Source organism: Mauremys mutica, chromosome 25 (genome assembly GCF_020497125.1).
Source record: "Mauremys mutica isolate MM-2020 ecotype Southern chromosome 25, ASM2049712v1, whole genome shotgun sequence".
Lineage (NCBI taxonomy): Eukaryota > Metazoa > Chordata > Testudines > Geoemydidae > Mauremys > Mauremys mutica.
In genome coordinates this window covers 24,400-50,152 of record NC_059096.1, presented here as the reverse complement: position 1 = coordinate 50,152, position 25,753 = coordinate 24,400, and the positions used below count along the sequence as shown (strand labels likewise).

Here is a 25,753-nt window from a genome sequence, read left to right as displayed (position 1 = left end):
GCTGGGTCAGTAAGGGCCTGCACAGGTGCTGGCTACATGACACCATGCGGCAGAGTCTGCTGGTGCAGTTACCCTGCTCCTTGCTGAGGGCAGCATCCGGCCCCAAGACCGAAATGACCTCCCCGGGGTGGCCATCACTCCTGAGCCTTGTTTGCACGGGGGAGGGGGGTGGCCCTGGTTAAATCCCAGCTTTGCCCCCGTGTGGACGCGTTTGCTGCGGAGTCAGTGCCGTGTTCCCGTGCAGACAGGCCGCGGTGCGCTCCCTGCTGGGGCCGGGGGGCGTCTCCTTGCCCTGGGGAAGGCGCCGGGCTCTGCCCCTGCCCGAGGCTGCGGGGCTGGGCTGCTCGCAGGCGGGTCTCTGGGGCTGGGCGGGGCACGGGGCGGCCGGGAAACGAAAGTGAAAGAGGAGCCGGAGTCGGGCAGGAAGCGCCGGCGCCGCTGCAGGAGCCTGGGTCGGTGAGAGGGGCTGCAAATTCCGCATGGGAGCGCGCCCTGCCCCGAGCCCCCGGGGTGCTGGGGGGGGGCATTGCATGGCCTGGGTCCCCTCGGGTGTTGGGGGGGGGGGCTGCTCCTTGGCCTAGGCCCAGTCCTGGGTGTGAGGGGGTCGCCCAGGGGGGCTCTGCGCCCCTTCCCTAGGGTCTGGCAGAGCCCCTCCCTCATTGTTTCCAGCCAGGGTGCCCCAGGTCGCTGCCTCCCCAAGTCCCTGTCTGGGGTGACCAGGGGAGCCCCTTTGTGCTCCATTCCAGGGATTCCCTCCCACCCTGGGGTGTTGCAGTCCTGGGGACAGGGCCCATTTGCCCCCCACCTGGGAACTGGTCCCAGCCTGACATTTGGGAGCCAATCCTCCCTTTAGACTGTCTCCTGCCGCTCCCCGGGGTTTCTGGGCACCTGCAGGTGAAGGGCAGGGCCAGTCCTGACAGGGCACAATCAGATCAGAGTGACCTGTGGGGACCATGGGGTGAGCACTCATCTGTCACCCCAAGCCTCCTCACCCCCCTGAACCTGGAGAAACGCTCCACGCTGCAGTGATTGGCCAGTCCGGAAGGCCCGGGCCAGGAGATCAGTGTATGCTCGGATCTCCCTGCGTGACGCGCCCATATCACTGTAGAGCCGATGCTCAGCAGGATGCTGCTGGGGGAGAACCCGGGGGGTGGGGTGATTTTGGTGCCAGATTCTGACACTTTGGTGCTTTCTCTCCCCAGGTGTGGGCGACACAATGACAGATTCAGAAGAGGTAACTGGGCACCAGGCGAGTCAGTCCCTGTCCTGGGCTTTTGAAAGCCAAAGTGGAAATTAACCTGAGAATAACATTTCCCCGGGGCAGTGCCAGGAGGTTGGTTGGTTGAGGCCTGGTCTTCACTAGGAAATTAGGGTCGTATAACTCCGTCGCTCAGAGGTGTGAAAAATCCACCCCTCCGAGTGACGCAGCTCACCCGACCTAACCCCTGGTGTAGACAGCGCTCTCCCATCGACCGGCCGCCTCTCCAAGGTGCATTACCCCTCCCGTCCGCGTGGGCAGCGTCTTCGCTGAAGTGCTACAGCAGCCCAGCTGCAGCGCTTTGAGTCTAGACGAGCCCTGAGTGTGGGGAGCTGGAGACCACACAGGGCAAAGTCCAGCCGGAAAGTTCCTTCCCCACCCCATGCGGATTCTGGCTCCCCCCACACCCCTCTGGCTCCGCCCACATTGAATTCGGACCCCTGTGCTGGCGGAGCTAGAGAGCTCACGTGCAGATAGTGACGGGCATAGCCCATGGCCCGGGCTGCCCCGTGATACAGCGTGTGGGCTCTGGGGTCACTCCCCTCTCCTGGCTTGCAGGAGTCCTTTGTCCGTCTGCCTGATGAGCTCACACTGGAGAACAGCCCCCCCGAGATGACACCCGAACGCCTGCAGCAGGAGATTGAGAAGTGCAAGGTGGGTCCCTGCCCAGGCACTGCAGGTTGAGCGGCTGCTTTCCACGCGCGTCGATGGCGGGATGGGGCAGGGGCTCAGAATGCGCCTACCCGTTCCCGCCGCAGTGTGTGGGTCACGGAGGCCCAGACCCAGGTGATTCTGGGCTGATAGCGCCTGGGGTGGAGCTACGCCCCGTTGCCCACCCGCACGGGACAGACTGGGATTCTGCGGGGTTGAAGTGGCAGTGGGGACGGGGTAGCCTCTGCAGAGCAGCCCAGGAGAGCCTGACCTTCCCTTCGGTGCCTCTCCCAGGAGCGCTGCCAGGCGCTGGAACAAGACCGGCTAGAGCTGGGGATGGCGAAGGAAGCCGCTGAGCAGAAGACACAAGGATTCCAGAGAGAAGCCGAATTCCTCCGTGGGAAACTGGAGAAAGAGACGTCTCTGAGCAGGGAGCTGGAGCCCTCCTCCCAGGCTGGTCCCTTTGCACCCCACCCTCCAGGATGCATTTAGTCTGAGTCTAGTGAACATATCACAGAACCACAGCACAGACTGGCACAACTGGCCACCTCTGCTCAGCAAAGTCCCAGGGCTGGGGTCGCAGGGGGTGGGGGACGGGCAGGGCTGGGGTAGCGGGGGCTGCGAGTGGGGGTGGGGGACGGGCAGGGCTGGGGTCGCTGGGGGCTGCGGGTGGGTGTGAGGCAATAGCAGAGCTGGGTGGGGGACGGGCAGGGCTGGGGTCGCAGGGGGTGGGGGACGGGCAGGGCTGGGGTAGCGGGGGCTGCGAGTGGGGGTGGGGGACAGGCAGGGCTGGGATCGCTGGGGGCTGCGGGTGGGTGTGAGGCAATAGCAGAGCTGGGTGGGGGACGGGCAGGGCTGGGGTGGCGGGGGTGGGGGACGGGCAGGGCTGGGGTCGCAGGGGGTGGGGGACGGGCAGGGCTGGGGTCGCAGGGGCTGACCGCGGGGGTGGGGGAGGGGCAGGGCTGGGGTGGCAGGGGCTGCGAGCGGGGGTGGGGGACGGGCAGGGCTGGGGTCGCAGGGGGTGGGGGATGGGCAGAGCTGGGGTCGCGGGGGCTGCGAGCGGGGGTGGGGGACGGGCAGGGCTGGGGTCGCAGGGGCTGCGAGCGGGGGTGGGGGATGGGCAGGGCTGGGGTCGCAGGGGCTGCGAGCGGGGGTGGGGGATGGGCAGGGCTGGGGTCGCAGGGGCTGTGAGCGGGGGTGGGGGACGGGCAGGGCTGGGGTCGCGGGGGCTGCGAGCAGGGGTGGGGGACGGGCAGGGCTGGAATCATGGGGGGTCCAGTGGCAGAGCTGCTCTGCCCTCCTCTCTGATTTAGCTTTTCCTTCCTTCCTTCCTGAAGGAGCTTTGTCTGGCAAAGGCGGGAAGGGACAAGTTGCTTCAGGAAAAGCAGAAGCTGGAGAAGGAGCTGGAGGAGCTGGAGGAGAGGAGAGTGGCCTGGGAGGAGCAAGCGAAGGTGAGGAAGTTCTCAGCAGGGCCTCCAGCCCCCCGCACATCTGGTGATTGTCACTGGGGGGCCGCTGGGCCTGCCCCGCGGGGGCTGATCCGGCGGGTCTGGGGCAGGCTGCGGTGAGTGAGCTCCACTCCCCTTCTGCTGCTCGGAGGGAGGGTGCACCAGCCCGCGAGTGGCTCTTGTGAGGGGAGACGAACCCATGGGCGCAGGGCCTTGCTTTTACATCTCGGCTGGGAAAATGCCCCCTGCAGCACAGCGCCCCCGGCACTGGGCTCGGCGCTGCCTCGGGGGGGGAGAGCCCTTCAGAAATCCCCAGTGTGCTGTGGCTGGTTGCCCCTTGCAGGGCTCCCGCCCCGATACCGACCCGGCTTAGCTTGGAAGCTCAGATGGTGCCCTGCCCAGGGTGCTCTGGCGGCAGCTTTCCAGGCTTTAGGGACCCGGCACCCTCGGAGCGACACCGTGTGGGGAGCTGAGCTGCAGGCTCTCCGGTGGGGGCTGGTGGGGATGGGCCCCCGCCGTCTCCCCCCTCCCCTCCCTGGGCACAGCACTCCCTCCCGCTGCTTCCCCCAGGCGCCGCCCTCCCTGCCGGACAGAAAGATGTTCTTTAAGGGACACGTGACGGAGGCCGAGGACGTGAACGCACTGGTGGTGGCCCCTCGGATCCAGCGTGCACTACCTGGGGGCTCTGCCCTCCTCACCTTCGAGGAGCCAGAGGGTAGGTGTGTTGCTGCAGCCCAGCCTGCCTCTGGTCAGCGCCTAGCTGGGGGGATGCGCAGCTCCACACACGCTGGCTAAGACGCGCAGCCTGGCACCTGCTTGGGGTCCCTCCCTCAGAGGTGACTGGCCGGGGCCTGAGGCCCCAGCATTCCCCTCGCCAAGGGCCCGTTGTGCTGCTGCCCTTTGCTTCGCCAGACTCTCCCACCACCGGGCTGCAGAGCCTCACGTGCTCCTGGGGGGGGATTCCCTGCCTGGCTTGGCCCTGGCCCAGCCCGCCCCAGAGCCGCCTGCCTGGCGCTCCCCAGGCCTGACTGGTTTCTCCCTCTTTGCAGTTGCCCAGAGGATCCTAGAGATGAAGCAGCACGAGGTGAAGCTGGACGAGAGTGCAGGGTGCGAGGGCCGGGTGCGAGTGCAGGCGGAGCCGGTGGAGCTGCTGCTGCCCTCAGCCCTGGAGGTGAGTGCTGTGCCCATCAGGGGCAGGGAGCCTCTCGCACGCTGGGGGGCTGGGCTGTGCCTGTCGGGTGGGGAGCCATTCGCACACCGGGGGGCTGGGCTGTGCCCATCAGGGGCGGGGAGCCTCTCGCACGCCGGGGGGCTGGGCTGTGCCTGTCAGGGGCGGGGAGCCATTCGCACGCTGGGGGGCTGGGCTGTGCCCGGCAGGGGCGGGGAGCCTCTCGCACGCTGGGGGGCTGGGCTGTGCCCGGCAGGGGCAGGGAGCCTCTTGCATGCTGGGGGGCTGGGCTGTGCCCATCAGGGGCGGGCAGCTTCTCGCATGCTGGGGGGCTGGGCTGCGCCCGGCAGGGAGCCTCTCGCACGCTGGGCCCTGGGCTGTGCCCGGCATGGGCGGGGAGCCTCTCGCACGCTGGGGGGCTGGGCTGCGCCCGGCAGGGGCGGGGAGCCATTCGCACGCTGTGGGGCTGGGCTGCGCCCGGCAGGGGCGGGGAGCCTCTCGCACGCTGGGGGGTTGGGCTGTGCCCGGCAGGGAGCCTCTCGCACGCTGGGGGGTTGGGCTGTGCCCGGCAGGGGTGGGGAGCCTCTTGCACACTGGGGGGCTGGGCTGTGCCCAGCAGGGGCGGGCAGCCTCTCGCACGCTGGGGGGCTGGGCTGTGCCCGGCAGGGAGCCTCTTGCACGCTGGGCCCTGGGCTGTGCCCGGCATGGGCGGGGAGCCTCTCGCACACTGGGGGGCTGGGCTGCGCCCGGCAGGGGCGGGGAGCCTCTCGCACGCTGGGGGGCTGGGCTGCGCCTGGCAGGGGCGGGGAGCCTCTCGCACGCTGGGGGGCTGGGCTGTGCCCGGCAGGGGTGGGGAGCCTCTCGCACGCTGGGGGGCTGGGCTGTGCCCGGCAGGGGCGGGCAGCCTCTCGCATGCTGGGGGGCTGGGCTGTGCCCGGCAGGGAGCCTCTTGCACGCTGGGCCCTGGGCTGTGCCCGGCATGGGCGGGGAGCCTCTCGCACACTGGGGGGCTGGGCTGCGCCCGGCAGGGGCGGGGAGCCTCTCGCACGCTGGGGGGCTGGGCTGCGCCTGGCAGGGGCGGGGAGCCTCTCGCACGCTGGGGGGCTGGGCTGTGCCCGGCAGGGGCAGGGAGCCTCTCGCACGCTGGGGGGCTGGGCTGTGCCCGGCAGGGGCAGGGAGCCTCTCGCACGCTGGGCCCTGGGCTGTGCCTGGCAGGGGTGGGGAACCATTCGCACGCTGGGGGGCTGGGCTGTGCCCGGCAGGGAGCCTCTCGCACGCTGGGCCCTGGGCTGTGCCCGGCAGGGGTGGGGAACCATTCGCACGCTGGGGGGCTGGGCTGTGCCCGGCAGGGAGCCTCTCGCACGCTGGGCCCTGGGCTGTGCCCGGCAGGGGCCGGTTGGCCTCCCCTCATCCTGCAGGGCCGTGTGCCCTGCCGCTGCCTGTTCTCACGGTAGCCGGGCTGTGCTCAGTCCCAGCACAAAGCTCCCCCCATTGGCGCCGGGGCATGAAGCTCCCTGTGCCCTGCCCCCTGCCACGTCCCGGGCAGCCCCGGCCCCTCTCTGCAGGCTGGAGCCATGACGGGCTGGTGCCTGCCCCGCAGATCGAGCTGAAGCTGAGTGACAGGTGCGTCCTGCTGTCCAGCCTGCCCCGCCTGGATCTCTCGGAGGAGCAGCTGCTGGATAAGCTGGAGCTGTTCTTCAGCAAGGCGAAGAACGGGGGCGGTGAGGTGGAGCAGCGGGAGCTGCTGAGGGATTCTGGGCACGTGGTGCTGACCTTTGCGCAGGACGGAGGTAGGTGGGGGCGACGCTGAGAGCCGGGGTGGGGGGCCCTGGAGCTCTCATTCCAGGGAGGGGACAGCTCCCTGCAGCACTGACGTCCCGCTGTGCGTAGCCCGAGTGAGCCGTGTGGGGGAGACGGGGGGGCTCCCGGTTCCCGGAGGCTGCACTGGGCTCGTGGTGCTTGGCGCAGGATTCCTGGGGTGTGCTCGGGCAGCTGCTGCAGGCGCCAGTGCTGGAGCCTGAGCGGCCACTTTCGCCCCCCTGGCACTGGGGAAAGGCTCAGCCTGCGGGTGGGAGCAGGAGCTCAGGGCTTCTCTCTTCACTCGGCAGTGGCGGAGCAGCTAATGAAGAAAGGGCGCATCCAAGTCCCCATTGGGAAGCGGACGTACGAACTCAAAGTGACGCCCTACATGAGTGGACAGATCACAGACCTTCAGGTAGGGGTTGCAAGCCCCTGTGCGCTCCCAGCGTGCTCTGGTGCCACCCCCGGCCACGTGCGAGCCCCAGCGTGCACTGACCGCACCCCCCTAGCGTGCACTGATCCTGATACCCCTCACACGACCCCCGTGTGCACTGACCGCACCCCCTAGCATGCACTGATCCTGATACCCCCACACGACCCCCGTGTGCACTGATCGCACCCCCCTAGCGTGCACTGATCCTGATACCCCCCACACGACTCCCGTGTGCACTGACCGCACCCCCCAGCGTGCACTGATCCTGATACCCCCACGCGACCCCCGTGTGCACTGACCGCACCCCCCCCCCGTGTGCACTGACCGCACCCCCCAGCGTGCACTGATCCTGATACCCCTCACACGACCCCCGTGTGCACTGACCGCACCCCCCTAGCGTGCACTGATCCTGATACCCCTCACACGACCCCCGTGTGCACTGATCGCACCCCCCTAGCGTGCACTGATCCTGATACCCCCCACACGACTCCCGTGTGCACTGACCGCACCCCCCAGTGTGCACTGATCCTGATACCCCCCACACGACCCCCGTGTGCACTGACCGCACCCCCCCCGTGTGCACTGACCGCACCCCCCAGCGTGCACTGATCCTGATACCCCTCACACGACCCCCGTGTGCACTGACCGCACCCCCCTAGCGTGCACTGATCCTGATACCCCTCACACGACCCCCGTGTGCACTGATCGCACCCCCCTAGCGTGCACTGATCCTGATACCCCCCACACGACTCCCGTGTGCACTGACCGCACCCCCCAGTGTGCACTGATCCTGATACCCCCACGCGACCCCCGTGTGCACTGACCGCACCCCCCCCGTGTGCACTGACCGCACCCCCCAGTGTGCACTGATCCTGATACCCCTCACACGACCCCCGTGTGCACTGACCGCACCCCCCTAGCGTGCACTGATCCTGATACCCCCACGCGACCCCCGTGTGCACTGACCGCACCCCCCCCAGCATGCACTGATCCTGATACCCCTCACTCGACACCTGTGTGCACTGACCGCACCCCCCAAGCGTGCACTGATCCTGATACCCCTCACACGACCCCCGTGTGCACTGACCACACCCCCCCAGCGTGCACTGATCCTGAGACCCCTCACACGACCCCCGTGTGCACTGACCGCACCCCCCTAGCGTGCACTGATCCTGATACCCCCACACGACCCCCGTGTGCACGGACCGCACCCCCCAGCGTGCACTGAGCCTGATACCCCCCCACGACCCCCGTGTGCACTGACCGCACCCCCCCAGCGTGCACTGATCCTGATACCCCTCACACGACCCCCGTGTGCACTGACCGCACCCCCCTAGCGTGCACTGATCCTGATACCCCCCACACGACCCCCATGTGCACTGACCGCACCCCCCTAGCGTGCACTGATCCTGATACCCCCACACGCCCCCCGTGTGCACTGACCGCACCCCCCAGCGTGCACTGAGCCTGATACCCCCACACGACCCCCGTGTGCACTGACCGCACCCCCCCAGTGTGCACTGGGCCTGATACCCCTCCCCTCCAGCCCCAGCATACACTGGCACCCCAAGCCTCAGCATACATTGACTGCACCCCCTGTATGAGCCCCAGCGTGCACTGACCCTCCTCACACGACCCCAGCGTGCACTGAGCCTGACCCCCCCTCCCCTCACACGACCCCAGTGTGCACTGAGCCTGACCCCCCTCCCCTCACACGACCCCAGTGTGCACTGAGCCTGACCCCCTCCCCTCACACGACCCCAGCGTGCACTGACCACACACCCCCGGCATGCACTGATCCTGATACCCCTCCCCTCCGCACCAGCGCCAGTGCACACTGACCGTGACCTCCCCCCCAGTGTGCACTGATTCTAACACCCCTCCCCTCTGCACAAGTCCCAGCACATGCTGACACCGCCACTCCTAACCCTAGCACCACTCCCACCCTGGGCGTGAGCCCAGTGCCCATTGTCCCCCCTATGTGCACTGTGCACAAGCCTCTGTGCAGCCCCCCCCCACCCCCGCATGCTCCAGCGCTCACTCGCCCTGGATGCTGAAGGCACAAGGCAGCTGAAAGGGTTGGTGGCCAAGAGCGTGAGCGGGACAGGGGCAGACAGCTCCGTGGGGCAGGGGCTGTCTCGGGTCTGGGTCTGTACAGCACAGAGCACAGTGGGGCCTGGCCCATGCCTGGGCTCCCAGCCCCGTGGAAATACAGATAAGAACAACATTGGGGAGCGGCTGAGACACAGCTGGGGAACCCCTGCTCTGCATTCCCAGCGCTCCCTGCTGCTGGGTCAGACTAGCCGCTCTGCAGGGAGGCTCTGTGCAGAGCTAAGCTGGCGCTGGAGCTTGCCTGGCGAGCAGCAGGCCGGGTTTGTGCCTTTGTGCCCAGGGCGTATGTCACACTCTGCTCTGACTCCTGGGGGGGGGGGGCAGGGGAGTCTCTGTGGTGGTTAATTCCATCAATTGAGATCCCCAGCAGCGGACCCTCTTCTCCCCTGGCTGCTCTCCCTGTAGCTCAGCCAACACCGGGCTGTGCCAGCAGGAGGCAGCGCGCTCTGCAGGGTCACGTCTCTGCTCTCTCCCCCTAGGTCCGTCCGTCCGTCTGTGCCAAGACCGTGCTCCTGTCGGGGATCCCGGACATCTTGGACGAGGAGTCCATGAGGGACGCCCTGGAGATTCACTTCCAGAAGCCCAGCCGAGGCGGGGGCGAGGTGGATGCCCTGGGATACGTGCCAGTGGGGGGGCAGGGACTTGCTGTGTTTGAGGAGGACACGGACTGAAGCTCCTCCGTGGACATTAACCCGAACACGAGACAGTCGGCGCCCAGGGACTGGGCCTGAGCCCACGTGCTCCGTGTAGATTAATCAGGCTCTGATTGGCATTAAAGTCTTTGGGGAGCTGCTCGCGGTCCTTGCCCATGTTCTCAGGGCCGAGTGTGTCTCTACGGTCTTGTGGGGCTGGGCACGAGCAGGAAGGTGAGAGCCATGGGGCGGGAGAACCCCATTTCCGAGCGTCAGCACAGCGGGCAGGCCTGTGGGGCTCTCCACGAAGCCCTGGCTGGCGACGGCACCCGGCATGGTGGACACAGGCATGAAATGGAGTGAAATGAGCAGTGGGTCTCTGCCCACCACACCCAATAGCCTTTACACCCCACTTGGGCGTCTCTTTCCAGCAGGGTGTGGGGCCAGCAGGGTGTAGGGTGAGTTTGGAGCCTGCCAGCGTGAGCTGTGCGGCCGTGCCAGGATGCCCAAGCAAGGGCCTGGGGGGGGGTGCTGCCTGCGGCCCCATCGGTGTTAAAAGCTCATTGGGCCCAGCTTGTCATGCCTGGATGGCCGTGTGGGTGGCATTGGGGGGTATAGGGGCCTGTGGGGAGGATGGGGGCGTCAGTGCAGTGTGGCAGATGCTATGGGGGGGGCAGTGTGTGTGTTTAGGGTAGGGTGACCAGACAGCAAATGTGAAAAGTTGGGATGGGGGGGGGGGAGGGTAAAAGGAGCCTATATAAGAAAAAGACCCAAAAGCAGGACTGTCCCTATACAAAGTCGACATCTGGTCACCCTAGTTTGGGCAAAACCGACGAAGAGTCCAGTGGCACCTTAAAGACTAACAGCTTTATTTGGGCACAAGCTTTCGTGGGTAAAAAACCCCACGTCTTCAGCTGCATCTTCACCCACGAAGGCTTATGCCCAACTGAACCTGTTAGTCTATAAGGTGGCATCGGATGCCTCGTTGTGTTTGCAGCTACAGACTAACATGGCTCCCCCCTGATATTTAGGGGACGAGATAGAGGGAGTGTGTGTGTGTGGGGGGGGGGGGCGATAGCTGGCCCTAAGGTGGGGGTGGGGCCATAGGGGTGTGGAGGGCGGGAACGGGGGGGGAGAGGGCTATAGGGTGCGGCGGGGGGGGGCGCTGTGGGGAGGCGGACGGGGTGAGGCTGGAGGTGGTGATGGGCTATGGGGGATCCTGTGAGTGTGGGGGGGCTGTAGGGGGCAGTCAGAGGTGGGGGAGGCTCTAGGGGTGGCGGCGTTAGGTGCTATGGGGGAATGCCCCCACAAGGGCGCTGGGGGCGTTCAGAGGTGGGGGGGGGCTCTAGCTAACCCGGGGGGGGGGTCTAGGGGTGGTGGCGTTAGGTGCTATGGGAGATGGCCACACACCCAGAGGGTGCGGGGGAGGGGCTGTAGGAGGCATTCAGAGATGGGGGGGGGCTCTAGCTGACCGGGGTGGGGTCTAGGGGTGGTGGCATAAGGTGCTATGGGAGACGGACCCCATTCCCTGCCCTGGGTCTGGACCTGTTACCTCAGATGACCCCATTACTTCTTCAGTGACCTCACATAACCCCATTTGCTCTTCTGGATCTGAGTCTGCGTCCTCAGATAACCCCATTACTTGTCCAGTGTCCTCAGATGACCCCAGATAACCCCATTACTCTTCAGTGACCTCACATGACCCCATTTGCTCGTCTGGAGCTGAGTCTGTGACCTCAGATAAACCCATTACTTGTCCAGTGTCCTCAGATGACCCCTGTTACCTCAGACGACCCCATTACTTCTTCAGTGACCTCACATGACCCCATTTGCTCTTCTGGATCTGAATCTATGTCCTCAGATAACCCCATTATTTGTCCAGTGTCCTCAGATGACCCCATGACTTCTTCAGTGACCTCACATGACCCCATTTGCTCTTCTGGAGCTGAGTCTGTGTCCTCAGATGACCCCATGACTTCTTCAGTGACCTCACATGACCCAATTTGCTCTTCTGGTTCTGAGTCTGTGACCTCAGATAACCCCATTACTTGTCCAGTGTCCTCAGATGACCCCTGTTACCTCAGATGACCCCATTACTTCTTCAGTGACCTCACATGACCCAATTTGCTCTTCTGGTTCTGAGTCTGTGACCTCAGATAACCCCATTACTTGTCCAGTGTCCTCAGATGACCCGTTACCTCAGATGACCCCATTACTTCTTCAGTGACCTCACATAACCCCCATTTGCTCTTCTGGATCTGAATCTGTGTCCTCAGATAACCCCATTACTTCTCCAGTGTCCTCAGATGACCCCTGTTACCTCAGACGACCCCATTACTTCTTCACTGACCTCGCATGACCCCATTTGCTCTTCCGGATCTGAATCTGTGTCCTCAGATAACCCCATTACTTCTCCAGTGTCCTCAGATGACCCCATTACTCTTCAGTGACCTCACATGACCCCATTTGCTCTTCCGGATTTGAATCTGTGTCCTCAGATAACCCCATTACTTGTCCAGTGTCCTCAGATGACCCCATTACTTCTTCAGTGACCTCACATGACCCCATTTGCTCTTCTGGCTCTGAGTCTGTGACCTCAGATAACCCCATTACTTGTCCAGTGTCCTCAGATGACCCCTGTTACCTCAGATGACCCCATAACTTCTTCAGTGACCTCACATGACCCCATTTGCTCTTCTGGCTCTGAATCTGTGTCCTCAGATAACCCCATTACTTCTCCAGTGTCCTCAGATGACCCCAGTTACCTCAGATGACCCCCATTACTCTTCAGTGACCTCACATGACCCCATTTGCTCGTCTGGAGCTGAGTCTGTGACCTCAGATGACCCCATTACTAGTCCAGTGTCCTCAGATGACCCCATTCCCTCCCCTGGGTTCTGGACCTGTTACCTCAGATGACCCCATTACTTCTTCAGTGACCTCACATGACCCCATTTGCTCTTCTGGATCTGAATCTGTGTCCTCAGATAACCCCATTACTTCTCCAGTGTCCTCAGATGACCCCTGTTACCTCAGATGACCCCATTACTTCTTCAGTGACCTCACATGACCCCATTTGCTCTTCTGGATCTGAATCTGTGTCCTCAGATAACCCCATTACTTCTCCAGTGTCCTCAGATGACCCCAGTTACCTCAGATGACCCCCATTACTTCTTCAGTGATCTCACATGACCCCATTTGCTCTTCTGGATCTGAGTCTGTGACCTCAGATAACCCCATTACTTGTCCAGTGTCCTCAGATGAACCCTGTTACCTCAGATGACCCCATTACTTCTTCAGTGACCTCACATGACCCCATTTGCTCTTCCGGATCTGAATCTGTGTCCTCAGATAACCCCATTACTTCTCCAGTGTCCTCAGATGACCCCATTACCTGCCCTGGATTCTGGACCTGTTACCTCAGATAACCCCATTACTTCTCCAGTGTCCTCAGATGACCCCTGTTACCTCAGACGACCCCATTACTTCTTCACTGACCTCTCATGACCCCATTTGCTCTTCCGGATCTGAATCTGTGTCCTCAGATAACCCCATTACTTCTCCAGTGTCCTCAGATGACCCCATTACTCTTCAGTGACCTCACATGACCCGATTTGCTCTTCCGGATCTGAATCTGTGTCCTCAGATAACCCCATTACTTCTCCAGTGTCCTCAGATGACCCCATTACTCTTCAGTGACCTCACATGACCCCATTTGCTCTTCCGGATCTGAATCTGTGTCCTCAGATGACCCCATTACTTGTCCAGTGTCCTCAGATGACCCCATTACCTGCCCTGGATTCTGGACCTGTTACCTCAGATAACCCCATTACTTGTCCAGTGTCCTCAGATTACCCCTGTTACCTCAGATGACCCCATTACTTCTTCACTGACCTCTCAGGACCCCATTTGCTCTTCCGGATCTGAATCTGTGTCCTCAGATAACCCCATTACTTCTCCAGTGTCCTCAGATGACCCCATTACTCTTCAGTGACCTCACATGACCCCATTTGCTCTTCCGGATCTGAATCTGTGTCCTCAGATAACCCCATTACTTCTCCAGTGTCCTCAGATGACGCCATTACTCTTCAGTGACCTCACATGACCCCATTTGCTCTTCTGGATCTGAATCTGTGTCCTCAGATAACCCCATTACTTGTCCAGTGTCCTCAGATGACCCCTGTTACCTCAGATGACCCCATTACTTCTTCAGTGACCTCACATGACCCCATTTGCTCTTCTGGATCTGAATCTGTGTCCTCAGATAACCTCATTACTTGTCCAGTGTCCTCAGATGACCCCCATTACCTGCCCTAGGTCTGGACCTGTTACCTCAGACGACCCTCATTACTTCTTCAGTGACCTCACATGACCCCATTTGCTCTGCTGGATCTGAGTCTGTGACCTCAGATAACCCCATTAACTCTCCAGTGACCTCAGATGACCCCAATTGCTCTCCTGGGTCTCGGCCTGTGACCTCAGATGCTATGGGGGGGGCAGTGTGTGTGTTTAGGGTAGGGTGACCAGACAGCAAATGTGAAAAGTTGGGATGGGGGTGGGGGGGGGGGTAAAAGGAGCCTATATAAGAAAAAGACCCCAAAAGCAGGACTGTCCCTATAAAAAGTCGACATCTGGTCACCCTAGTTTGGGCAAAACCGACGAAGAGTCCAGTGGCACCTTAAAGACTAACAGCTTTATTTGGGCACAAGCTTTCGTGGGTAAAAAACCCCACGTCTTCAGCTGCATCTTCACCCACGAAGGCTTATGCCCAACTGAACCTGTTAGTCTATAAGGTGGCATCGGATGCCTCATTGTGTTTGCGGCTACAGACTAACATGGCTCCCCCCTGATATTTAGGGGACGAGATAGAGGGAGTGTGTGTGTGTGTGTGGGGGCGATAGCTGGCCCTAAGGTGGGGGTGGGGCCATAGGGGTGTGGAGGGCGGGAACGGGGGGGGAGAGGGCTATAGGGTGCGGCGGGGGGGCGCTGTGGGGGGGCGGACGGGGTGAGGCTGGAGGTGGTGATGGGCTATGGGGGATCCTGTGAGTGTGGGGGGGGGGCTGTAGGGGGCGGTCAGAGGTGGGGGGGGCTCTAGGGGTGGCGGTGTTAGGTGCTATGGGGGACGGACACACACCCAGAGGGCGCGGGGGGGCTGTAGGAGGCGTTCAGAGGCGGGGGGGGGCTCTAGCTGACCGGGGGGGGCTCTACGGGTGGCGGCGTTAGGTGCTACGGGGGACGGACACACCCACAGGGCGGGGGGGGGGGGCTGTAGGAGCGAGGGGGGGCGGGGCGGCTCCTCCCGGACTTTCACTTTCGTTTCCCCGCCGCGGCGGCTGGGCCGGAGCCGGGAGCGGAGCCCGCAGGTATCGGGGCCGGTGCGGGAAGGGGCCCCGAGTTCACCCCACACAGGTGGGCAGCCCCCCCCCCGGGTGTACACACAGCCCCGCCCCCCTGCGGTGCCCCATAGCCCCCCCCGCCCCGGGGCCTCGTGCGCAATGGGGGGGTGGGGGAGTTACTGGCCCGGTCCTGCCCCCCCACACGCTGTGCGCGCCGTCCCGGGGGGGGCTGGAACTTGGGATCCCCCCCCGCTCGGAGCACTAATAACCAACAGCAGACACCGGATTTCCAGCCCCCCCCATTGTTCCTGTGCCCAAGATGCGGCCCCCGCCCCCGCCTCCGGGAGCATCGTCCCTCCCTGGCTCCAGCCCAGCCGCTGCTGCCCCCACCAGCCCCACGGGCTCAGGCGGTGCCCCCTGCTCCAGGCAGGCCTGGGGGGCTGGGCCTGCCCTTCGCCAGCCCCCCCACGCTGCCAGGACGTGGGGAGTCGGGGCCGGCCTGCCCTGGAGCAGAGCCCGGCCCCCGCCCGGCTCCCTGGCAGCAGGTGGGGACCCAGTTACTGGGGCTGGGATCTGGCCCTGGGCACTGTGGGTCTGGGCCCTGGTGCCTGCGTGGAGACCCAGGGGGCCCCTGGCTCCAGTTGCACAACCAGGGGCCAGAGTCGGCCGCTCGCTGGACACGGCCCGGCCCGGGCGGGTGTGGGGGGGAGCTGGTGCCTAAGCTGGTGCCATTTCTACCCACGCCTCTTTCAGGGCAGCACTTTCAGTCCCTGCCCGTCAGGCCGGCAGCACCCAGACAGCGAGAGCAGAATGAGGCCCATCTGCTTGCCCCAGGGCTGCCTTGTTCACACAGCGTCTGGCCCCCCGCGCCCCTTGGGGAATCCCTGCAGAGACAGGGGCCATGCAGGCCAGGGCCAAAGTGGCAGTTGGCTGCCGCCGTCGCCTCCTGCAGCCCAGTGTCTCTTGCCTCCTCGCTGCTGCTGTTTTGCGAAGAGCCTGGAAAGCCCAGAGGCAGCTGTTCGCAACGCCGCAGAGCTCGGGGGGGCCCTGCTGCTGCTACCTTCCCTGCTGAAAAATTCAACAGCTTGTTTAAATATTAAACCTTCCCGGCCTTGTTATTGACTGACTGAGGCGCCCCTGGCGCGCGTGCTCAGGCTGGGCCTGTGACACAGGAACCCTGGTGATGTGGACACCTGGACTCCTGGGGGCAGGTGGGGGACCCTAGGCCCATTTCCCCCTGGGGACTGCAGGGATAGCAGCTGTATAAAGACCCTAGCGAGACCCTGGCTCTAACGCAGCTGGTATGGTAGCAGCTCAGTCCCCCCAGCTCCGCCGCAAACCCCTGAGCAGGGCGCGAGTCTGCTCCTCCCAGCTTAATGAGAATTTGCAGGAACAGAGGGTCCCCCTCCCCGAGGCCTAATAAATATTTATGGTGTGTGCAGCTGCATCTTTGCATGTTAAGTGGAAGCTCATGAATAATCCAAGATTTCAGCCCCTCTGCTTGCGGATGAGCAGAGAAATGATAGGTGGGCTCGGACCACAGCCCCTGGAGCCCTTAGCCGAGACTGAGCATTGTCCTGCCGGCGGTGCCTTTCCAAAGAGTGGCTCTGATGTGTGTTCAGGGGGGCAGGGCAGCAAGGCTGCATTATTCAGTTGGCCTCATGCAGCTGGCGAACTAGGGGGCGCTGCTTGGGGCCTGCAGAGTTTGGCCATTCTATTGCTCGCTGCAAGAGAGAGTCAATGCCACCCCTGGCGGAGGTTTGGCCGCCGTGGCAGGAGCTTCGAAGCCAGAAAAAACAGGCTGGAACGTTCGGGCTCCCTGGAGAAAAGAGCAGCTGAGCTACAAATCCCACAGAGACCTCAGTTTCCTGTGGGGCAAATGGGGCCTTGGGGGAGGAACATCTTCCTCCAGGCATGAGAGCTCCCCCGTCTGACCCCCCATCTGCAGCAAGTGCCTTGGGCAGAGGCTGTTGTCCGGCACAGGCTGGAGGGAGGCACAAGGCCACGCTCAGCTGTGCTCCAGTGACAGGGGGATGGTGGTTTCTTCCTGATTCCCCGTGGGCTCTGCTCCCAGTGAGTGCCACGCGGTGACGGGACGGGCTTCACGCGAGGTGAGCTAGGGCTGCCCAGGTTTCCCCTGGGTGGTAACAGGCTTTGTCTGCGGATCCAGACGTGCTTTGCAAATGCTCCTGCATTCAGCTGCACAAGCCCGATTCCTTGTGGAAGTGGAGAAACTGAGTCACAGAGAGGGGCGGTGACCTAGCCGCAGGGAGGAGCGTGGCATCAATTATTTGCTAGGCAGGGCACATGCACCAGAACAGAACCCAGGTCTCCTGCCTGCGAGCCCAGCTCCCTGGCTCCAGAGCGGAGCGGGCAGCCCACGAGCCCTGGCAGGTGGGCTGGGAGCTTTGCTTGCTGGCTTACCTCTGTGCTCCTTCCCTGCAGGAGGGCCGGCAGCATGGCTGGGCGCACAGTGCGCGTGGGGGGGATCCCAACAGACCTCCCGCCAGAGAGAGTCGCCGACAAGCTCACCATCCACTTCCTGCGCGCCCGCAACGGCGGCGGAGAGATCGCAGACATCGCGCTGCTCGCTGGCCCCCCGGCCTGCGCCCTCGTCACCTTTGAGGAAGCGGGAGGTAACGCAGGGGGCTCGCGCCAGCCAGCACTTGTGTCCTGGGGCCACGGGGGCAGCCCAAGAAGCTCCACCTAGGGGCCTAGAGGCCAGGGCACCCCCTGCGGCATTGGGCCCCCCAGCCTGGAGGGCAGCTGGTGGAATTCCCAGCCTCCAACAAGGGGCTGCCCCAGGAAAGCGGTGGGGGAGAGGGAGGAATAAGGATCCCGCTCTGGCCCTTGTCTGGCTGGGGAGCCCAGCGGCACAGCCCAGGGCAGGGTGCAGCCACTGACACGTGTCTATTGCTTTGCTCGGCTTAGTGGCTCAGAGGGTCCTGGAGGTGGAGAACCACGTTTTGTTGGTCGGTGGAAAGACGTACCCGCTGACAGTGACAGCGCATGCGGCCGAGCTGAGCCCTGACGAGGTAACGGGCGGGATCGGGCGGGCAGCCCCCCCCTCGGCTGCATACACTCCTCCCCGTGGGCCCCCCCCCCCCCCCCGGCACCCAGAACATCGCACCTGCCATAGATACGCAGGGAGGAGACTCTGCTAATCCCGTTAATCAGAGTTGAAGCAAACTCGCTTTATTTGTATTCAAGTGAGGATTTAAAAGGGTTTTTGCTGATAACGCACCCGAGTCAGGGCCCAGTTTTACGCTTGGTCAGTCTGCATTTGTAGCTGTCCAAGCGCAGAGGGAATAGCAGCGGGGGGAGATGGGGGGGTTCGTTAAGCCCAGCTAGCTGCTCCCACATGGCCAGGCAGGGACTTCTGTTAATTTCTCTGCCACTTCATGAGCCAGGAAAGCAGGCAATTTCCCTCGAGGGCGTTTAGGGGAGGCGCTGGTGTCAGAGGCCGTGAGGTAATTCTGCCCTTCCTCTCATTTCATGATGCTGGTGCAGCTGCCAGCTCTGGGCTTTGGTACTCGTGAAAACAAGCTCAGCCGTCAGAGCCTGCTGTCTGTGACATCACAGTCATCTCCATGGCAACTACGTATGATGTCAGAGACAGGCAGCCTAATGCCTGCTAGGGACACTGCAGCCAGAGCAGAGGGGGTGGGAGGCGGCTGAGATACTGGCACGATGCTAGCAATAGAAACGGGAAGAGGGGATCCCTGGGCTCGGGCTGCTTGCCGAGCTCGCTGCGCACATGGGAGATGCGGTGGCTGTATTAAAGTCACACTCGGCGCCACTCCCTGCTCCCAGCAGGCAACACCCTGTGCACCAAGCCCTTTGTACCGCGTGTGGAGGGGAAGTTCTGCTCCAGGCCGCTGGCTCTGTCAGGCCTGACCGCATGGCCCTCCCACATTAATCGCTGCCCGACGCTACAGCTCTCTGCCTGGCTCCATGCACCCCCGCCAGGGCACGCCCTCTCCGTCTCCATGGGCAGCGATTGCCGCACGAAGCTACACTAGGTTTGTTTGCCTGCCCTTGGGGAGAGCAAACACAGGGTGGAAGGGAAGGTGGGGGCGCTTGGCACTTGGCCTTGAAGTGACCCTGGGAGCCGCGGTGAGATAGTGTGTGCAGCTGCCGTTGTCCTCATGATGGCAGGGTGGTGGAGTGGGGCCTGTCGGGGGTCGTCTCCCTCCTGCAGGGGGGCTGTTTACCGTCAGTCACTGCCCTCTGACTCCTCTGGTCCTGTCCCCCCAGATCTTCGTGCGCGTTTGTATGATCATCGACTACGGGAGGCTCCTGGATGGCAAAACCCTCCTGAGAAGCCTGCGCAAACGTTACGGCGCCGTGCAGTTCAGCTTCGACCCTAAGGAGACGCTGTGCACGGTCAAGGGGCCGTTCACAGAGCTGCAGGCCTTCAGCAAGGAGCTGCTGAGGAGCCAGCAAGCTGGAGAGGCCCCCCCAGAGGGAGTCAGCCACCCCGCCACAGGCACAGGGGTGTCCGCTTCCCAGCAGAGGCCCAGCTCCCCCTTGCCAGAGCCCAGGGTGGAGAAGCAGCCAAGTCCGGGCCACGTGCACGAGGAGGCGTCTGAGCCCCGGTTGCACAGGGACCCTGTGGACGGAGAAGCTGTGGAGCAGCTGGAGGACTTCTCCCTGGTGATGGACGCAGATATCTACCTGTACATGCAGAAGTTCTGCAGTGACAAGTACCAGCGGGTGCTGCACCAGCACCAGGTCGACGTGGTGGACGTCAGCAGCGACGGCATCGCCATTCTCTACCTCCAGGCCTCCTCCAAGAACACAGGGGACATCAGCTCCGTGGTGCAAGCCCGCCTGGCGCTGCTGCACCTCTATCAGCAGCTGGAAGCCAGTCTGCGCAAGGAGAAGATCAGCAAGGGGGAGCTGAGCAGTGACATGCGGTCTCAGAGGGCCTTGCTAGGGGACCTGCAGAAACTCTGCCCCCTGCTCCTTTGTCACGAAGACGAGCGACATCTCTATCTCATCGGGAATCTGGTCGATGTCTCCCAGGCCAAACAATACATCCAAGATCGAAGTCCTGGGAGAACAGCCACAGCCGGCCTCAGGACGTCCAACGGCTCCCTGGCCACATACACAGCCGCTCTTCATGGAGGGGATGCCAGACTGGGCAAGCCTGAACCCACGGTGGATCCTTCACCCCCAAGACTGAGCTCTGGCAAGTTTGAGTTTAAAGGTGAACACAAGCTAGCCGCCAATTTCAGCTTCCTAAAGCACGACGCGGCTCTTTCCAGTGCACGGCCCTCGCTGGATCGCAGCTCCCTGTTCATGGAGCAGATGCAGCTTTCTGGCAGCTGGTTAAAGGAAGCTGGTGCCCCGGGCCAGAACGATCCAGCACCACCGAGCGGTCAGCACCACCTGCCTGTCTCTGCAACCATCACTGGGCCAGCGGCAGAGGTTCAGCAGAGGGAGCTGAAGGATTGGGACCGAAGGAAGGGGGCCCCCCTGCTCTTGAGACCCAAGACGCCATCTCTGTTTGCTGGAGGCAAAGCAAGCAGCACTTTGCAGAGTCTCGGGGTCTGGAAAAGCCCTGGTCCCGTAAAGCCTCAGCTCATTAGCAGCGCGTCTAGTGCCTTCAAATCCTTGAGCCTTTTCGATACCACGGGGACCTGTTCAGCACTAGATTCCAAACCGCCCGAGTCTAGCGCCCCGCTGAGACGCTCCAATAGTTTCTCCATTCCAAAGTCTAAGGCAAGCGACACGCCCAGAGACCCCAGCAGGGTCAGCGAGGAGATCAGCATGGATCCTGTGCAGTGGGCTTATTTGAAAGAGATTCATGGCTCTGCTATTGACGGGCTGTGCAGGGAGGGAGGTGTCCTGCTCGCAGAGCGCAGCAGCAAAGGCTGCACCGTGCTGACGCTCACAGCTGAGGACAGGACAAAGCTCCTCCAAGCCAGGTGGAAGATGGAGGCTCTGTGCCAGACGGTGTGTCCTGCTCTCGTGTGCCAGAGCCTGAGCTACTCCGAACTCGATGTGGAGGGGCCCAGCGACGAGGCTTTGAATGAGCTGTGCAGCCTCTTGAAAGGATGCTCTGCCCAGGTCAGAGTCAGCAAAGACAGGTACAAACTGCATCTCATGTGCCCCAAGGAAACACTGCTGAGCGTCAATGAGGCCTTCCAGAGATTCTCTGCCAGGAGGCGAAGTGCTCTGACACTTTCTTCCCCATCTCCGGGGCTGGAGGGATCTCCGGCCGAGGAGTATCCAAGCCCCACGCAGCAGGTGAAAACCCAGGACCCAGCGCTGGCTGCCGAATATCACCATGGCCGGGAGGGACTGCAGCAGCTGGAGGTTAGCAGCACAGCCAGCCGGTCTGACGTTTCGGAGAGCGCCTCCCAGCTGGATGGGCCCGGGTGGAATGGCACGAGAACCAGCAGCTACCAGCAGGCGCTGGGGCAGGAGGACCCAAGTTACCCCAGCGACTCACAGGATGCGAGTGGCAGTGGCCTCCTTGATGCCAGCTTGGCAGGCAGGCAGAGCCTCAGCCCAGGGGACCCCCAGGAGTTGCAGAAGGGGGAGAGGCCAGCTGGAGAGCCCGAGATGGCCAGGATAAAGCGGGTCCTGCCTGACAGATTCCAGTTCGCAAGAGACAAGAGCCGAGGAGGCCCCAGTGAGGCGGGGGGAAGCCCGAGGCCCCCTGCTCATGCAGCAGACGGCCCCCCGCAGTCCTTGCCCATCTGGCTCTTTAGCTCTGGGACTGTCCTGCCAGCTCGGGCTGCAGAACGAGCCCCCAAGCCAGGCCAGGGGGACCCAGCAGGAGATGGGGACTCACAGGAGACGGCGATTTCGGAGCTGGAGCTAAGAGGTCCCAGCCCTGGGCAGGGAGCCCACGAGCACAAGCTTGGGAGGTGTGATGCATGCCAGAGCTCGTGCACAGCGACCTGCCGCGCCCAGTGCGGCCACGCTCTGTGCCGGACTTGTTTTGCAGCCGAAGACACGCACCCAGCCTGCTGCGGCTCCCCCAAGAGCGCCAGGGCTATTAAAGGGACGTTCAAGGTGGTGACTCTGTCCCAGAGCCTGCCCGGCTACTTTCGAGACCCAACGCTCAAGATCGTCTACGACATCCCTGACGGTGTGCAGGAGGTAGGTAGCCAGGCCACACACAGAGTCTCACACCAGGGCCTTTCCAGCCCCCTAATTATGGGACTTGGGGTAATGCCTAGGCATCCTGGTCGGAAGCCAGGGCCCCGCTGTGCTGGGCACTGCCCACGCAGAACAGAGTCCCTGCCCCAGAGAGCTGAGGCAGGTGGATAACACAGGCAGAAGGGGAGCACGGGTGCCAGCTGGGAATGAGCTGTAGTCCAAGCACACCCATAAAGAACAGAATTATGACCCAGATGAACACGATTTGTTGAGGAAGCATCAACATGGCATTTGAAAAGGGACATCAGGCCTCCCCAGTCTGTTCGAATTCTCTGAGGGGTCAACAAGCATGTGGACAAGGGGGATCCAGGGCTATAGTGTACATGGACTTTCAGAAAGCTTTTCACAAGGGCCCTCAGCAAAGGCTCTTCGGCAATGTAAGAAGTCCTGGGAGACGAGGGAAGGTTCTTTCATGGGTCGGTAACTGGTTAAAAGACAGGGAACAAAGGGGAGGACCAAATGGCCAGTTTTCACAGTGGACAGTGGTAAATAGTGGGGTCCCCCCGGGATCTGTACTGGGAGCAGGGCTGTTCAACAGAGTCATAAATGAGCTGGAAAAGGGGGTAAACAGGAAGGTGCCAAAGTTTGCAGATGATATAAAATTACTCAAGATAGTTAAGTTCAAAGCTGCCTGCCGAGAGTTACGAAGGGATCTCACTAAACTGGGTGACTGGGCAATGAACTGGCAGCTGAAATTCAGTGTTGCTAAGTGCAAAGTAACGCACATTGGAAAACATAATCCCAGCTATACTTACAAAATGATGCAGTCTAAATTTGCTGTTGCCACTAAGAAAGAGATCTTAGAGTCATCATAGATAATGCGTCTCTAGAACATCTGCTCAATGACTGCAGCAGCAGTCGAAAAAGCTAACTGCGTGTTGGGAACCATTAGGAAAGGGATAGATAATAAGACAGTAAATATCATAATGCAACTATATAAATCCATGGTACGCCCACAACTTGAATACTGCGTGCAGATCTGGCTCCCAAATCTCTGAACAGATATATTAGAATTGGAAGAGGCACAGAGAAGGGCAACAAAAATGATTAAGTCTGTGGAACAGCTTCTATATGAGGAGAGATTGAAAAGATTAATACTGTTCAGCTTGGAAAAGAGACGACTTGGGGGGGATACGATAGAGAGCCATAAAATCATGACTGGTGTGGAGAAAGTGAAGAGGGAAGTGCTGTTTACCCCTTCACATAACACAAGAACCAGGGGTCACCCAATAAACTTACTAGGCAATGGGTTTACAAACATAAGGAAGTATTTTCTTTACACAACGCACAGTCAACCTGTGGAACTCATTGCCAGGAGATGTTGTGAAGGTCAAAACTATAACCAGGTTCAAAAAAGAATTGATAAGTTCACTGAGGACAGGTCCATCAATAGCTATTAGCCAAGCTGGGCAGGGGCGCAGCCCCATGATCTGGGTGTCCCTAACCCTCTCACTGCCAGAAGCCGGGACTGGGCGAGGGGACGGATCACTCAGTGATTGCCCTGCTCTGTTCATTCCCTCTGGGGAACCTGGCACCGCTCACTATCAGGGCCAGGGATACTGGGCTGGATGGACCATTGGTCTGACCCAGCCTGGCCGTTCCGAGGTTCTCTCGCTTGTTGCAGGCACAGCAGCAGAGGGGAGTTGAATGAGGCAGTTACACTGTTCATCTCTGGCTGACGGGGGCTCTGGCTTTTCCCACGTCCCCTCCCAAGCCAGCAAGAGCCCAGAGCAGTCCCCTCCCCCAGTGCACCCCAGGGCTGAGGCACTGCAGAGAGAAGTGACCAAGAAGGGAGCCACAGGGGAGTCGGGTTTTTGTGTAGAAGTGCTGAGCAGGGGGGTTGTGAGCGTGACCCAGCGTAGGAAACGCCACAAACGGCTCCCACTAGCAGCCTCCTCTCGCTCCTGCTCCTGCTCACTAGCCCGCGCTCCCGGCTCGCTCCTTGGCCAGGGCAGGGGCTGGGTCCCACAAACTGACCCTGCCTTCCCAGCCAGGGGAGCGTGACCCTGGCAGGCGACGAAACCTGCCTGGCCTCCCAGCAGGCAAACCTGAGAGCAGCCCTGTCCCAGCAGCACAAAATCCTGCTCAGGGCTGATTTTACGACTTCCTTCCTTCTCCCCTCCTCCACGTCGCCATTTAAAGGCTGGAGACCCCCGACCCGGGAGACCGTACAGGGGTGGCCGCTTCCAGGCCTTCCTGCCCGACAACAGGGAGGGGAAGAAGACGTCTCAGCTGCTGCAGAAAGCGTTTGAGCAGGGCCTGACCTTCCAGATCCAGTCCTGTGACGGGGAGGAGAGAGTGATGTGGCACCTCATCCCCCACAAAACCTCTTTCGACAAGGGCAAGGCCAGGTACGGAGCGGTGCTGGTGGGGTTTGGACGGGGTCTGGGGCCCCGGCGGCCTCTGGCCTGTTAGCTCTTGGCCTAGGAGGGAGAGGAACAGGGCCTGGCCCTAGATGCCTGGGTGCTGTGCTGTATCCACGCTTGGTGTGCAGGCACCGGCCAGAGCCCAGCAACCCAACGCTGCAGCCGGCCTTGGAGCGAAGCCGCCAGTGTGCAACACGCACCATGCCCAGGAATTGTCTGAGCCCCCCAGCTGCTTCCATGCCCTGGCTCGGGAGGGCAGAGCCTCTCTTACCCTGGCGGGCGGGGCTGCAGCAGCCACTTTGTTGGAGAAGAAATGAATGAGCAAGAGCAGCATCCAAATGCCATTTTAAATGTTTCTTGCTACTCCATCCCCACGGGCCGTTTTCCACCTCTGCAAGGCAGGGCCCCGTGAGACACTAGCGAAGAGCAATTCCTGCACCAGACCTAGGCCGCCTCTTGCTCCGGGGCTGGAAGCGTGGGTGGCCAAGCTCTGAGAGGTTCCCTCTGTGGCTCCCTCCCCATCTGGGAAATGGGGTGTGTGGGGGAACAGGGAGAGATGCCCCCTACTTCCTGCGGTCGTTGGGAGGGGGAGCGTTTGGAACGTGCTCTGAGCGTTACCAGTGGGGCTGCTGCCTCACGCCTCTTCCTCTCCCCTGGCAGGAATGGCTACCCGGATTCCCAGTACCTCCGCGAGGTCAGCGCTCTGCTGAGAAACTTGGGCATCGAGTGAAACTCCCAGTGCTGAGCTGCCAAAAGCCGCTCCCTCTCTGCCACCCTCCAGTCCCAGCCGGGCTCAGCCCAGCTGGCACAAGCCACGTTCAGTACTGAGCCGCTCAGGACAGTGCCGGTTTTTCGCTGCGTGGGCTTCACCTCCACCGCACCCTTTGCTAGCCAGGAATTCCTGTGCCAAGTGTGACGTGCACTGAGAACCGAGACGTCCAGCGGCAGCGTCTCACCAGCACCCGCCCTCGCTCTTGCTGAGTGGAAGTAAAACCTGCCACAGCTCCAGCTCCCGCTTGGATTTAGCTTGTTAACCAGCCGCAGCTCCTAGCACAGCTGGTTTCGGCATCAGTGAACAACGAGCATTATAGGCTGAGCCATCCCCAGCTTCCAGCCTGATGCCAATCTCCAGTGGAGACACGTCTGGTCAACCTGGGACATCCCAGTTCTGCCTTTGGAGGACTGGGAGCTGCTCATCTTTCTAGTGTTCAGTGCTTCTGGAATAGCACTTGTTAACTTGGGCGTTTCATTCCTTGGACAGACAGTCCGGAGCTCCCGTCCCATCCCCAGCGCCTGTTCCAGGGAGGGCAGGGAGCTCTCTGGAGGAGCATCACTAACCTTTCTGCTTCTAATGCACGTCTAGCCCTGTGGGC

The 25,753-nt window shown here is 62.1% G+C and overlaps 2 protein-coding genes across 2 annotated transcripts; both read left to right on the top strand.

The window, feature by feature from the left end:
• Nucleotides 1-381: 381 nt before the first annotated feature.
• Nucleotides 382-9,663, top strand: LOC123356204 (interferon-induced 35 kDa protein-like). Its single transcript, XM_044999192.1, has 10 exons — nt 382-452; nt 1,203-1,249; nt 1,817-1,912; nt 2,204-2,362; nt 3,247-3,360; nt 3,928-4,072; nt 4,407-4,528; nt 6,126-6,315; nt 6,634-6,740; nt 9,350-9,663. The coding sequence occupies exons 2-10, from the start codon at nt 1,217-1,219 to the stop codon at nt 9,539-9,541; spliced, it is 1,158 nt and encodes a 385-aa protein (XP_044855127.1). The 5' UTR covers nt 382-452; nt 1,203-1,216; the 3' UTR covers nt 9,542-9,663.
• Nucleotides 9,664-14,835: 5,172 nt separating this feature from the next.
• LOC123356229 lies at nt 14,836-25,522 on the top strand. Its single transcript, XM_044999255.1, has 6 exons — nt 14,836-14,865; nt 17,284-17,474; nt 17,770-17,873; nt 19,096-21,954; nt 24,157-24,365; nt 25,041-25,522. The coding sequence occupies exons 2-6, from the start codon at nt 17,297-17,299 to the stop codon at nt 25,108-25,110; spliced, it is 3,420 nt and encodes a 1,139-aa protein (XP_044855190.1). The 5' UTR covers nt 14,836-14,865; nt 17,284-17,296; the 3' UTR covers nt 25,111-25,522.
• The last annotated feature ends 231 nt before the right edge of the window (nt 25,523-25,753 follow it).